The 14098-nt window shown below is 54.3% G+C and overlaps 4 protein-coding genes across 4 annotated transcripts; all 4 read right to left on the bottom strand.

Moving 5' to 3' along the window:
* Window positions 1-447: 447 nt before the first annotated feature.
* On the bottom strand, window positions 448-3669 carry chsC (chitin synthase C). Its single transcript, XM_020204705.1, has 6 exons — window positions 3303-3669; window positions 2882-3243; window positions 1907-2753; window positions 1662-1845; window positions 962-1607; window positions 448-900 (listed from the first exon to the last, which is right to left on the bottom strand). Exons 1-6 carry the CDS (start codon window positions 3607-3609, stop codon window positions 763-765), a joined length of 2484 nt encoding a protein of 827 aa, XP_020058219.1. The 5' UTR covers window positions 3610-3669; the 3' UTR covers window positions 448-762.
* A 3671-nt stretch (window positions 3670-7340) lies between these two features.
* On the bottom strand, window positions 7341-8687 carry ASPACDRAFT_1879413 (DUF3431 domain-containing protein; the record flags this gene model as incomplete). The annotated part of the gene is made up of 1 exon (XM_020198158.1): window positions 7341-8687. The coding sequence occupies one exon, from the start codon at window positions 8685-8687 to the stop codon at window positions 7533-7535; it is 1155 nt and encodes a 384-aa protein (XP_020058218.1). The 3' UTR covers window positions 7341-7532.
* A 219-nt stretch (window positions 8688-8906) lies between these two features.
* ASPACDRAFT_76418 (uncharacterized protein) lies at window positions 8907-9640 on the bottom strand. The gene is made up of 2 exons (XM_020204704.1): window positions 9394-9640; window positions 8907-9340 (listed from the first exon to the last, which is right to left on the bottom strand). The coding sequence occupies exons 1-2, from the start codon at window positions 9560-9562 to the stop codon at window positions 9102-9104; spliced, it is 408 nt and encodes a 135-aa protein (XP_020058217.1). The 5' UTR covers window positions 9563-9640; the 3' UTR covers window positions 8907-9101.
* A 2003-nt stretch (window positions 9641-11643) lies between these two features.
* Window positions 11644-12999, bottom strand: ASPACDRAFT_25316 (uncharacterized protein; the record flags this gene model as incomplete). The annotated part of the gene is made up of 1 exon (XM_020199321.1): window positions 11644-12999. One exon carries the CDS (start codon window positions 12997-12999, stop codon window positions 11644-11646), a length of 1356 nt encoding a protein of 451 aa, XP_020058216.1.
* Window positions 13000-14098: the final 1099 nt, after the last annotated feature.

The following is a 14098-nucleotide window of genomic DNA, read 5'->3' as shown; positions in this document are numbered from 1 at the left end:
GGAGGGGCTGGACGACGTGCTTGATCCTAAGGCTGCTTCAAATGTCGAGTGATATGGGGTTTTCTGGGTCTTGTTAGTTGAAAGAGGATGATGTATGGCGCTGGAAGAACGTCGAGTGAGGGGAGCATCATGTTTCAAGCGTTTCGGTTCCACCTTGCTATTCTCGAGACTCCACCATATGCTGTCCAGAACTAGGTAGTCTTGAGCATCTGTCAAATGCGTACACAGCAATGAACGTTTTAGACTACTGGAAGCAGTTATGGTGTTTCAAAATTGAATCTTTAGCTAGAACAGAATTTGTACCCGATGCCTACGAGGCTGAATAAGGACTTCAATTCTTGCCGCTACACGAAGCCTAGCCGATGATATTCTACTACTACGCCATCTGCGCCCGTCATGTTATAGGACCTTGGATCACTCAGGCATCAGAAATAATGTGAGAACGATATCAGTCATAAGCTCTAAATTCAACTTTCTAGATAAATACAATCTAAAGCCACCTCTGCGTGCTTCACTGGAAGAACTCTTGTAAGAACAAAAAAAAACCGCTCTATTATGGTCATTGCATGAGAATCGAACAGAAACAAAGAATGATCAACACTTGAAGTTCCAAAAGGTATACATCCCAAGGGAAGAGCGACGCGCTGGAAAACACGACACAAACAGAACATACAATCCTGCCCTCTTCCTCCCCATCGACACTGAGACCAGCGTCGACACACCACTGGCAGAAAGCACTGCCTCAAACCCCCGGGAGGTAACTTAGCGACGAGACACGCAGCAGAGGATACCAGAGCGGCCGAGGAAGTAGAGCGATCCGAGGAAGCGGAACAAAGAGAGACCCGCGGTAATCCAGAGAATGACTTCGAAGTACCAGGAGGTGCGGGTGGTGGAGGTGTTCTGTTAGAGAATTCAGGTCAGCAACCAGACAAGCACTAGTAGAGTCACGAGTGGAACTTACGGTCAAACACATCTTGTCCACACCAGTGCTGGTGATCAGCAGCGCCACGAGCAGATTACTGAACACCCACAGGCAAACCAGCATGGTACGGAAGTTCTTGTAGGCGTCGTCCAGACTCTTGCCACTTTCCTCCTCGGGTTCGACCCACGGTGCCAGCGCACGCTTGACCGTCGATTCGAACTGGCTATCGATATCGGCTTGCGGTTTGTCGATTTCTTCAATGAAGTTCTGCTTGCCGTCATCGTCCTTCTTGGTTTGCACGGACGGCAGAGCTTCCGCTTTATCGGATCCCTTGGTACCCCAGGAAACGTCGTGCCAGTTGCAGAAGGCGTACACCATCAGAATGTTGATACCAGTGGTCATGCCCATGAAGTAGGCCCAGGAACTGGTCAGAATGTGCCAGGGGTCCATGTAGAGGACACTGGCAATGATGTAGATTCCATAGGTCGAGACGAGCGCAATCAAGACGATACCACCACCTGACGAACTAAAGAATGACTTCAAAAAGTCCGTGAGACTCTCGTTGATGTCGAGGTTGAACAATCCGGAGCTGAACGCGTTGATGACCAGGTAGAACGACAAAACCAGGACGTAGATCTGGACCAGCGAGAAGTACATGAACGAGAGGGTGTAGGGGACGACAGTTCTGGGTGAAATGTGAGCATTGCATTCAAGCTGAAGAAGCCGGACAGTCACTTACCCTTTCGGCCGATTACCGAGAGCCAGAATGAACTGCAGCGCGAGAACCCAGAGGTAACCATATTTAATGAAGTTGTTGACGATGGGCGACGCTTCGTCTCCCCAAGGCCATCCCTTGTTGCCGTTGTGAGAGCTAGGTGTACCCACCAAGTCCATAATGACAGAGCTAGTCAACCAGTAGGAAGCTGTGAAACAATATTAGTGTGAACGAATAGATGCAAGTCGAGGCTATTGAACAGGGCATACCGAGAGAGAACCAAGTCATAATGAGCTGAATGACGTTGTAGATCATTTGAAGGTGCAGGAAGAAGAGACGGATGATGCTGTGACCACTGCGATAGATCCGACCGAAGTGCATAAGCGAATACAGACCAGCAGCGAACGAACCGTTCAGCCAACGTCTTCTTTGACTGATAAATTCTGCCGCTCCTTCCGGAACGTCCGTCTCGCCCTTGGATGCCTTCACGTAACTCAGATGCCACTTGAAACCAGCCTTGGCCACAAGTTCGAAGCAAAGAATACGATCCTCAGCCAAGAACATGTTCTTCTTGAAGATGTTCATGCCGTCAATACCCTTCTTACCGAGGCGTTTGGACAAGGTGTGATCTCCGTGGAAGTACTGCTCCAGCGGTCGGCCCATGATTGCACGGTAGCGGTACGCGGAGAAGGCACCGGGCAAGACACTGACATAACCGAACGCACTTTCGAGGGGTTTGTCCAAGATATTGGAGATTTTGTACTCGAAGTTCTGAGCAGCAACCAGAGGATTAAGGACTTTGCGCCATCCCTGACCCAACATGGCATGGATCTCACCACAAGAACCACCGAGGGTCTTATCGTTGTAAAAGGCCTCCCATAGCGACAGCAGGGACTTGGGGCCAGGCTTAGTACCAGCGTCCAGCAAGATGACCACTTCGGGGTTAAGAATTCGACTGAAGGCATTGAACAGCCAGCGGTGAGAGTTGATCTTCTTGCTGTTCTTCTGTTTCAAACAAAAGATCATCTGCACGGGGGGCAGATTGGTCGACTCATTGCCCTGGGGACGGATCAATTGTTGAGTGGGGGTGACCGACAATTGAGTGGTGTATTCGAACTGTTAGTGGCGAGGATTGTCAGTACTTCTTGCCTTGTTCACTCGGATCTGAGACAATCGCCGGGTCCATCCGCCCGCCTTCCCGCAAGGCGGTCGCAAATCATCACTTGGGTAAGAGGATAACTTACCACATGGGCGATGGTCTCCCGTCCGTCGACGTCCTTCTTCATCACTCCGTCCTGATAAATACCGATTGTTGCCAACACATCCAGCGTGTTCTTGTCGCACGGATCGATACCATCGAAAACGAGACAGACCACAATCTTCTGCCACGCCGGTCCACCCTTGTTCCAGAACTCGGACTTCTTCAGGTTGACGATATCGCGGATATTTTGCATGACACCGTGCAGGGTACGCGCGGTCAGGACCTTGTCTTCGTTATAGTATGTGATGGCGATCAGCAGTTCGGTGTGCCGATTGTAGATCGCGGGCCGCAGGTTGTAACCGTTCCGCAACGTGAACTCGTCAGGATCACACGTGGCCGCCGTGTCTAGAGGTGATCTCGGTCAGCTCCCCTCCCTTCGCCCCTCGTGGCCGGAAAGCACCTACAGCGCATGTGTGTGAACTCCTCCGCAAATGCCTCCTCCGCTTCACGGTATTGGGGCTGGATCGCGTTCTGGATGGCACTCGGGACGGGGTAGTCGACACTCAGGACGGAACCCTGCACCAGGTTGATCTTTCTCGTTCCGAAGCGGCGGAGGGCGCCCGCGCGACTGCCGGCCTGGGAAGCGGGTTTTTCGGTGGTCGATCGGGCATCGTAGATGTCACTCGACTCGGATTCCTGATAGGGGGGCGTCGCGAAGACCGTCGCGCCGGGGTCGTGCAGCGTGTACCGACGGAGGGAGTCGGTGGACATGGCGGGGTCCTCGAATGGACCGCCATAGTGGCTGGATGGGTTGCGCTGCAGCAGGGATTGCTCCTGTTCCTCGTGCTCGTCGCTGTGGTACGGTTGTTGCTGCTGGGGTTAGGCACAGCCAACGGTCGCAATGGCCGGTGGGACCATGACAGAACACTCACATTGTGGGTGGGAGAAGCATGTGAGAAGTAACTGCTCTCACTCTCTTGGGGAGAATGACTCCCGTAGTTATGTCCTGGCGTACCCATCTTGACACGAGTGGAAGATGGGAAGCCTGTGAGGATGTCTGGACAATTGCTTTTGAACAAGCAAAGGTTAAAGGAGTTTATTGAACCTCGGAGGGGCAATCCAGGCAGGGACCGTAGGACACCAAAAATAACGCTTAATCAAAAGAAGAAGGATAAAAATAAAAACAGAAGTTCTTGGGCGAAGGGGAAATGAGATTATGGCAGAGACCAGCAACGGAACCACGCAACGCCAATGCTCTTGGGTTGGACGGGGGCCTGGGTAAACCGACAGTTCTCAAGAGTGGATACGTGCCCAAAAACCATATATAGGGGGCAAGAAACAGTGTGCTACGGGAGCAGAAGGGAGGTTGAGAGTCCCGAGGCGCAATGTCTAAGCCTTGGGATGGGACCGTTGTGGCGATGTCATTCGACCAAGAGGAGCACTGTCCGTTCACTACAGTTGAAATATCAAGGTCCTGGTTGTTCGACTGGGGAGGGGGGCGACACAGGCAACAAGAACTCAGGCCCCCTCCCAGCCAACACCGGTCATCATCCTGGAGGGCAGAATCTGTTTTTGGCCCGCCAGCAGGACGCAAAACTGGGGGTTGACGGTGCGTTACAAAATGAGAGGCATGCTCACAGCTGACGGGCTTCTGTCAGTAGCGCATCCGAGACGAGATCTTTTGTCGTCAGCTATTGGGGATCCACTCGAGCAAAAATCCTTTTCCGGGGCGCAGGGGGAACACAGTTGAGCAAACAACGGGACGACCACATTTAAGATCGATCATTTCCCTCGAGATGACAAGTAGAAAATATGAGAGTCAATCTCGCATGCATTTCAAGCATGGTAGCCCGCACTTGAGGTGAGGACGCATTCCTGTCAGCGCATACAGGCTGCGCGCGATGAATGCGAACGACCATCGCGAGATGAACAAGGAGATCATCTCGTCGAGAAAATTCGTCGGCAGGTCAGAGTTTCCGGATCGCCTATGGTGGAGTGAAGGCAGCAGCCGGGCTTCGCCCATTGGCTGGCAGAAAAAGGATGCCTACAAGCAGAAAAGTGTCGGCGAATTTAGCAGAACAGACTATCGTAGCTAAGACCGCGTGTGGTTCACGGGTGGTTCCGATAGAAGCCAGTTGGAAGGCGCAATCCATCCCAGAAGGCTGTGGACGCGCAGGCTGTGGAGTCCGGTCCGACAGTATCTCCGACCAAGCGAGTCATTGTCGCCGTCAATTGGTCAACGGCCGATGTCGGCCAGACGTTAACACCGAGAGATTCCCCACAGCGGACGCTCTTAGTCAGAACTAGTCGACCACGCAAAATTCCATTTTCGGAACGAACCATCAACCATTCACGAGAGAAAGGGGGAAAACTCAATGCAAACTGAATAGGGGGGAAGCAGCAGAGGCAAAATTCAGGACCCAAGGCCGCCATGGAGATCTCTGTCTCTCTGCTTGCAAAGGGCTATCTGGCTGCGTTGATCATAAATTGTTGCTTCGTCTTGCGGGATGTGCTGGAAAAGTAATGAAATCATATTCCGAGGGAATGATCGAAACCATGCATGACAGCCACCACGACAACGCCCAAATCTGTTGTGGCATCAAGGCACTGTCCTTCCTTTCTGAGCCAATCGCCGTCCAGATCGGATATTGATCCGGGTCAGGCACAGACAACGCAATCATCATCATGCGCAAATACCAACCATGGGAGAATGGGACAGAGGACGTACTCCGGACGGGATCCGTCTTTTATATAGATTTCTGTCTGCTTTGCTTTGGCGCCGACCTGTCTTTTGTAGGTAGTCACCTCATGGCGCTCCTGTCCTGACCACTGCTGTCATCCGACGGAGACAATGCGGTGGTTTGGGTACGCCGAAGCCGAGTGATGGTAGACTGAGAGATTGGTCCAACCAAAGTCCGACCTGGTCGGATCCACTTGTCTGCGGATCATCCACCGCCATAGCGCGCCATCACCGACAATGTCTCATGCATATTCCGACATGAACTTTGCTCATGATGCTTGTTTTCTGCAGAGCGAGTTGCTCATCCTAGGATGTGTGGAAAGGCTTGAAGTACTATTTAAACAGGTGCTTTGATGATATGGTGCGCCTCGTAGCGAGGGGAGGGATCGGATATGCCGGGTATGCGTATTGCCCTCGACTTTGAGACACTGGCATCCACTCGGGCTGAGTGAAATGAGCTTTGGACATGTCTGACGACGATTGGTACCGGCAGCGTGCCACCATCCACTACTAATCCACTATCTGATGCAGGACTTGAATTGCAGTTTGAGAGCAGCGAGGAAAGCCAGTAGATCGGACGTGTGCGTCGGATTCGCAATCAAGCGTTCGACCCGGCATGATCTCGTCGGCTGGTTTCGATCGACTGATCGTAGCAGAAGGCATACTTTCTGAAGGCTCAGCTATGTTCCAAATACTTTGAAGCATCAACACTGTCAGCATCGCTGTCATGGCTGAGACTGTCCATCTACCCATCACCGACCAAGGAGGCGGGGGCGATACTTGTCTTCAGACTCAAGCAAGCCTGCGAGTGGCTGCAGGCTTCCTCAGAGTCCAGCTTGAAGTCGAAGTATGACGCAGCCCTCCGCGTCATCAGCAGCTAGGCCATGGCCGCCATGCTCGCTCGCAACGGCCTCATTTCTCCGGTTGTTGGCGCTAACGACTATTCGGCCCTGCGTGCGTCGTACTCCTTATCTCGACAGTCTGATTTAAAAGCAGATCAAAGTTGCAGTGCATCAGCTCGAGAGTTATGGAACAAGAGCCACGATATGATGCTGATTTTGATGGTAGGAACGATGGAGACTGCGATGCTGATGGTTTGTTGATCACTGAGCGGCTGTGGGAGGGCTAGCCAATCACGGCAACCTCATTCTAGAGGTGATCCGCTCGGCCCGCTTAGTCACCCTGCACTTCTTGCATCACGTGACCACTCCTCTTTTCAGGCATGAAGGCCACCGAAATAACACCTCAGGCATCAATTCTATTCGCGCTTGGATCCAGCTCCCATGAGAGCACGATGATGTCCGAGGATCTCGTGCTTGATATTGATTTTCGGTTTGTAGTATAAATCTTTCTGTTGAGATGCGGAGAATATCTCATTTCTTAAGGCTACTCTCTTGCCCGTTTCTGTTCACCTGATTTGCCGTATGTCGCCTCCTGGTTCGCGCTAGATATATTCAGCAAATGCCCCGGTCATCCAGATCAACTTCGGTCATACCCCATGTTTGCGATGTGGGGGTTTGAATCGGTCGTGTACTGTACACCTGCAGATGACCTGGATAATCCTACATATACAAATCTACTATTGGTGTGGATGTAATTCTGATATAGGTAGCATGCTGGACTATGTGTCGCGACTCCCGTCACGCAGCCTACATGGCTGCAGAAGCAAAAATGAACACGCACCTCTACACACACCAGTGGCTTATCAAGACTATTGTACGTGCACTTTTGCGACGTCTTATAACTCCAATCGACAATTGCATCCCATCCATGCAAAGTAAAATCATCCCAAAATAAGGCTCAGTCTAAGTATATACCACATCCCGAAACCAATCAATATGAACAAACAACCCGAACCAGCAGGTATCCCATCCCGAGCATAAGCAATCCCCTACAAGTAGTATAAATACAGGCCCAATACCCTTCAAGGTACTCTGTCCAGCCCCCACAGAATCTACCCCTTCATCACCCTCTCGGGCACCTTATACTCCGGCGGCACCACATACTCCCCCTTACAGCTGCCGACGGAGCACCTCTCCAGCCCACACCGCCCATACAGCCGACAGTAACACTCCTGCGCACTGGGACATGCCACGCGATTCAGCCGATCCAGACCCACCAGCCCGGGGGCCAACTCCCCGTCCGGGCGGACGGCACTCTGCTTCACGAACAGGATATGCCAGACATACGACAGGATGCGTCCGGCCACGCGATCGTCCGCCGGCGCCGGCATTGCTCCACGACGGTTCGGGGCCCGCGCGTGCATGCCGTCCAGCAGCCACTGGCGCAGCGCGATGTACTCGTCCTGCGAGTGCTGCCAGACGTTGGCGCGGGCGACGACGAACTGGGCGCAGCACTGCGCGCGGACGGGGTCGTTGCGGCCGAGGAGGGCCTGCGTCTGCGCGTGGGTCTCGTGGGCGCTGCTGCCGGGATGGCCGAAAAGTGAGGCCAGCGCGCGCGGGAGTGCCACGTCCGAGGCCATGCGGGCGCTCCACGGCTCGAGGACGGACTGCAGGCGCAGCTCTAGGCTGCCCTGGGCGGGCTGGGTGGTCGGACACGTGCCCACGCTCCAGTCGCAGCGGAGGTTGTGGTACCCCCAGGGCTGCAGGGCGGACGTGAGGTTCAGCGCGGCCAGGAGCGCGGCGTTATCGTACTCCCGGTGGTCGTTGTGCCAGGCCCAGCGCGAGCCGTGCACGAACACCATCCCCGCTGCCGGGAGGTGGTGGTAATTGTCGATGAGAAAAGTCAGATACCCCATCGCCTCGTGGCCCCGGTTTGCCGGGACCTGGAGGTGGGTGGCCTCCGGGTTTTTCGGTGCCGTAGCATCCGCAGTGTAGATGCAGAGATGGTACTGCTCGCGCAGCGCGTCGAGCCAGGCCGAGTCATCGCTGGTGACCCGCGAGACGACGAGGGCCGGCTTGTCAGTTTCCTCGAGTCCAGGACAAAGGCCTCGGGCTCCGGGGAGCTGGGACGCGGTGGTCCGGTAGGTGATCTTGGTCCAGGCGAATGTCCGCCCGGGGGACGGGGGTTTATTGAGGAAGAGAATCAGGCTCAGAATCCCGATGAAGAAGGCCAGCTGGATGACGCTCTTGCGCGTGCGTCGTCGCATTGTTGCTGATGTTTACAGCGAATCACCGATAGGAGAACGTATAGCGCGACCTAAATGGCATCATCGCCGTTGGCTTGGCTTGACTCGAGTGAAGCAATTCGGAAGCGCTGGAGAAAAGTGATTATTAATCGGGGGCCACTTTTCTAGGCCCCGCAGCGACCCGACAGGCGCGAGACGTGGGGGCAATCCATCGCTCCAGGGTCTCTTAATTTTGAGAGATAAGGTAGATTTCATTGTTTGCTGGTAGTTCAGCTGATCTGGAAAATTTGTGTATAGTTCATGTTCCAGGACTATAGAAGAAATGGTTCCGACCGGTAGTTGTTCGGTTGACTCATGCGGGGTAACATTCCGCAATCCACCTCCCGCAAGGGATGAATAAAATGATAAAATGGCAGGCATGCATAGGCTCTCCCCTCAGAACGCTGGAAACGCCGCAAAGTACACCTTGTAATATGACATCTTCCACTCTCCCGCCTGTTGGACCAGCTTCATGATGCCGCACCACTCCGGTGTGATACTGCGCCCGTCCTTGAGGTTGTAAGTGACGGCGCCTCGCGCCAGAAAGGTGTTGTTGCCCAGCGGATCAACCGAGACGACGTGGTGGCTGCGACTAGCGACATAATCCCAGGTGGATGTGAACAGTTGAATCAAGCCTAGCGCATTCAGATTAGTTGGGCGCTTGGACGTCGGTGTATGCCGCACGTACTTGGTCGGTCCGATACACCATGCTCCCCCATCTGCACGACCGCAGCCGGGGTGAAAAAGTCGGCGATGGTCTCGACGGCCCCGTCGACGTCGACGGCGGTGTAGTAGTCCTGGATCCACTGCTTGACGGTGGTATCATTGAAGGAATCGGGGTAGGCTGGTTGATGCATGGCGCGGTCCTGCGTTGGCGAGCAGGGGTGCTGATTCTAGTCTGGTGGACAAGTGAAGATAATCCGTGAGGAGTTCGGCTGCTGAAGCTCCGAGACGAACGAGTGAGGGGTATCAACTGGGCCATGTGCATCGGCGTCGAGGGCTCTTATGGGTGCCTGAGCGCCATTCTTGGTTAGCGGATGCTTGTTCTGTCTCACCGAGAAAGGGAAAAGCAGAGCGAGATGCGCAGTTGGAGCAAATGTGATAGATCGTGCAGTGGTCGACTTGGCTTCGTCGTTAGCGCCTGCCTTCCCCGATCGAGCATCGTTGGCGGCGCTTGCGTTAGGCAGTCGCAACATACTGTGTACATGCAACATGACGCTCAAATCGGCAATTGAGAGCGACGGGAGCTAGATGGTGGTTGAGATGTAGCATCGAGTAGATGAGGCTAGATGATGCTACCTAGTGGCAAGATACACGGGAGCAGGAGGGTCAGCAATTGCACATCTAGCGCGTCGCTTACCGACAGCCAGCGCCGCAGCGCCGGGCTTGTTGCTCAGCCGCCACAATTGCTTGTCAAGATTGGCTGCAGCAGTCCCAATGACTGTCAATAGTATCACATCAACGGTAAATTGCAAGTACGGTCAAGTGCCGGGACCGACGAGAACACACTTCGCTTAAAGATAAGCGCCGCCTCAAGCATCGATAGTCCTACCGTCCTCGAAAGTGGCGCATGAATGTGTGCCACCATAGCCCAGTTTCGTTGCTTATCACAACAATGTAACCACAAACAAACATTATCTCATCACTCCACGCTCGTTTACCCTGATACAACAAAGCAGCCCCTGTCACCTTATCAGCATTTGATCGACAGTCCATCATGGGTTCATCACCGTGTGGACCCAAGGGAACATCTCTCCCCCGTCCATCATTCTCCGAGTGGAGCGATCGGCAACGATCAGCGAGATGTTCGTCCTGTACAACCATATCGCGATCGATGTACCGTACCAGTGTAGCTACCTGCATACAACGTCAAGTAAACCAAAGAAATCCAGGATCAAACATCCCCAAGAGCTCAACTCAGCTCAAGCGGAGGTGCCCGCCTCCCAAGCCGGGCCACAAACCATCAACCATTGAGCGCCACCCTCAATAGTCTTACCGTGTAGATAACGTCCGCATTCAGAAACCTTGAAGCCAGAAAAAGCCGCCGCAGTAAGAATAGACCGCAACACACACCACAACCAACCAGCAAGGTCCCCAACCTATTACCAACTCAAATACTGTTCCTATCGTTAGTATTGATTTCTGCCATTCTTCTGTACCCCCTCGCAGCAGCCCAAACCGTCCACCCACCGTAACACGAGCGAAATTCGAAACACAACCAATCTATGCAAGGAATCTTGTTCCGAGACCCCCCCCCTAAACTTTCCGAGCAACAATACGAGCTAGACTCTTCGTCTTGAGGGGGCTTTTTCTGTCTCCTCGGAGCAGGTGGGTTTGCAACTGCACGGGGAGGGAGGGGCGATGCTGTCTTACCTGAACCACATGCCTGGGCAAACACATGATTTCTCTTCGTTGCTTTTTTGACGTCAAGGCCAATCGGTTGGTTTCTATGTTCATCTACGAGCAGCTCTACCTTCCTGCTATCTCGACCCACACCTACGAGTTACTTTTAGGCACTGGTACACAAAAAACTGTATTAAGTATGAGTATGGTATAATACTATCAAGTCGTGTATGTACGGGTAACTAAGGTAAGCATCATTGACAACAATCATCCGGGCATGCCCAACAAAAAAGGAGTAATTATAAGCGACAGGCGAACAGAACCACAACCAGCACCAAAAAAAGAAGAAAAAAAACCAAGACGCAAACCTAAGCATTCCAAGTGACAGCTCCCAACCCCACCAATCGTGGGCCGTGGCACGGTTTCCCCCATCCCTATGCCACTAGAAACTTTCATGGCCCCTTGCATTTCCGAGCAACGGTCGAGTTCTCCACAGCCCTAATCTGACTGCAGCTGTTCCGAGCTCATCTCAGCTCTCAGGGTTCATTCTTCGGTAGTAGACAAAAAAAAAAATCCAAGAACAACAGCGCGTGCATCAGGATTTTATAGCAGTCCCGCTCAACCTGCCCTCCGCGTGCAGATGATTCCACAGATCGCGACAGGCATCCTGCAACGAGCGCTCCGCCTTCCAGCCCAACTCCACGGCGGCGCGGTCAGCGATCGCGACGCACGATTCCACATCGCCCGGCCGGCGGTCCGCCGTCCGTCGCGGAATGGCCTGGTGGCTGATGTGCTCCATGGTGGCGACGACCTCGGCGACCGAGTGCCCGCAGCCCGTGCCCAGGTTGAAGGTGCGGAAGGGCTCGACGACGCGGCCCTCCTGCGCCGCCGCCAGCGCGGCGATGTGGCCGCGCGCCACGTCCGAGACGTGGATGAAGTCGCGGATGGCTGTGCCGTCCGGGGTCGTCCAGTCGTCGCCGTAGATCGACAGCTCCGGCAGCTCCCCCGTCAGCACCTTCACCACCACGGGCACCAGGTTCGACGGCGTACCCCGCGGGTCCTCGGCCAGCAGGCCCGACGCATCGCACCCGACCGGGTTGAAGTAGCGCAGCCCGATGATCGTCCACGACGGGTCCGACGCGGCCAGGTCGGACAGGATCGCCTCGCCGAAGAACTTCGTGCGCCCGTACGGGTTGGTGATCCCCGTGCAGCCTTGCTCGACGGCGACGAGCTCCTGCCCGTCCGCCGAGTAGTAGGCTTCCGGCCGGTGCACGCAGTGCTCCTCGCGGAGGGTGCGGTGGGTCGCCGAGAGGGTGCCGTAGACGTTGGCGGAGGAGGAGAAGATGAAGGTCTTGATGTCGTGCTCGTCCAGCAGGGCTACAAAGTCCACCAGCCCGCTGATGTTGTTCTGGTAGTACTTGAGGGGGTTGCGCAGGCTGTCGTGCACCTCCTTGTACGCCGCGAAGTGGATCACGCCCGTGATGTTGGAGCGTGGTGGGATCCGGCTGGCAGCGTCGCCCTCTTCGTCTGTGTTGCTGCCCCGGGCGTGCGTGGCCAGAAGGGTTCGCATCGCTTGCGAGTCTCGATAGTCCATACACGCCAGTTCCGCCTGCGGACATTGGCGGCCCCGGCCCTCACGCTCGTAATGCTGTTTGGCCGCTCGCACGATCCGGTCGTATACTTCCTCGTAGCTGTTGCTGAGATTGTCCACCAGCAGCACATTGTAGCCCGCCTTGAGCAGCTCCAGCGCGGTGTGGCTGCCGATATAGCCCAGTCCCCCCGTGACGAGAATGTATTGCGCGGTGGCCGCACTGACGGCCGGCAGCGCAGCTAGGGCAAGGTCGAAGCAATCCTCATCGCGCTCCGTCTCCGGCGTGGATGGGGCGGAGAACAATGGAGTGGGCAGAGGTGAGCTGCCCTCGGACGGGGGGCAGGAGGAAGTGACAGTCATCGCAGCGGGCGAGAATAAACGAAAGGAATTACGGAGGAGAATGGGCGATGGGCACCTACATAGAGAGAGGCCGGGCGGGAAACAGAGGGTACCTGTAGTAAAGACGACGCTTCCATCCTCCCTCCATCCCCTTACGGAATTCGGGAGGCAAGCGATGGGGATGCATCCAGTCCAGCGCCAGCATGATTTCATCGCCGAGTCATTGAGTCGAAAAAAGAAAAAGGTGTAAAAAAAAAAAAAAAAAGAGAAAGAAAATAAAATGACCTAGCGGAGCAGTCCAGCGGGAGTCCGGCTCGGGTCTAGTAGCAGCAAGATCGCAATAGTATGGGAACCAGCGTGGGTTCCTGGTCAAAGTCCGTACACTAACTACTACTACTAATACTACTACTAAGTGCAGGGCAGGGCAAGGCAGGGTGTGGATGTTCAGTCTTGGAGAAGAAAGAGGGAGGGGAAAGTGGAGGGGTCCCGGAGGCATCCACCCAAGGAATTTTTACGGTACCTGAATAGATTTCCTGTTTTGCATTTCGTATAAGGGTCATCGTGGGTAATTCGGTCCCTTCCATTGAATCAATGAGATTTCCTGGCCATGGCCAAAAATAGGGCATTGGCGCCGAGTCTCACCCTCTGAGCAATGGTCGAGGTAAATCCCGCGGCGGCTGATTCCATGTCGTAAGTAGCTGCTAGGTTGTATACGGTAGTGGTTTGGTCCGAGAAATGATGGCATTGCAGCTTGCATTCGCATATCAAGTGTCTTTAAACTGTGCTAGCGTGGCCTCCATTCCTCTTCTTCAGAAAGACCCCAAGTGGTTCTTTGCCCCCCAGTTAGTACCATTGGGAGAAGTTGGAGACCAGAGAGGGGAGAGGTGGAAGGGCCCAGACTGTAAAGAGGGCTCCACCCGGATGAAAAAGATGACCAGAGAGACTAAAATGTGAACGCAAAGAAACATGACCAACGCAGTAAGACAAAGGCAAGAACACAGAGTCAAGGGAGTACCTTAGGCATGACGATACTATACTAAAGATTCTAAGCTAACGTCAGCTCCAAATGTCTCACAGGTGCAGCGACAACGCATCGCTATGGTCAGTATAAATGGCCGGG

This window comes from Aspergillus aculeatus, assembly GCF_001890905.1.
Source record: "Aspergillus aculeatus ATCC 16872 unplaced genomic scaffold ASPACscaffold_4, whole genome shotgun sequence".
Lineage (NCBI taxonomy): Eukaryota > Fungi > Ascomycota > Eurotiomycetes > Eurotiales > Aspergillaceae > Aspergillus > Aspergillus aculeatus.
The sequence above is the reverse complement of the archived record's forward strand: the minus strand, read 5'-3'. Positions and strand labels throughout refer to the sequence as shown.

Coding starts and splice junctions, on each gene's coding strand:
- chsC (XM_020204705.1), bottom strand. CDS start 3,609: ATGTCCACCGACTCCCTCCGTCGGTACACGCTGCACGACCCCGGCGCG. Junction 3,244..3,302: donor GGAGTTCACACACATGCGCT/GTAGGTGCTTTC, acceptor GATCACCTCTAG/ACACGGCGGCCACGTGTGAT. Junction 1,608..1,661: donor CTCGGTAATCGGCCGAAAGG/GTAAGTGACTGT, acceptor CATTTCACCCAG/AACTGTCGTCCCCTACACCC.
- ASPACDRAFT_76418 (XM_020204704.1), bottom strand. CDS start 9,562: ATGCATCAACCAGCCTACCCCGATTCCTTCAATGATACCACCGTCAAG. Junction 9,341..9,393: donor TGGTGTATCGGACCGACCAA/GTACGTGCGGCA, acceptor TGAATGCGCTAG/GCTTGATTCAACTGTTCACA.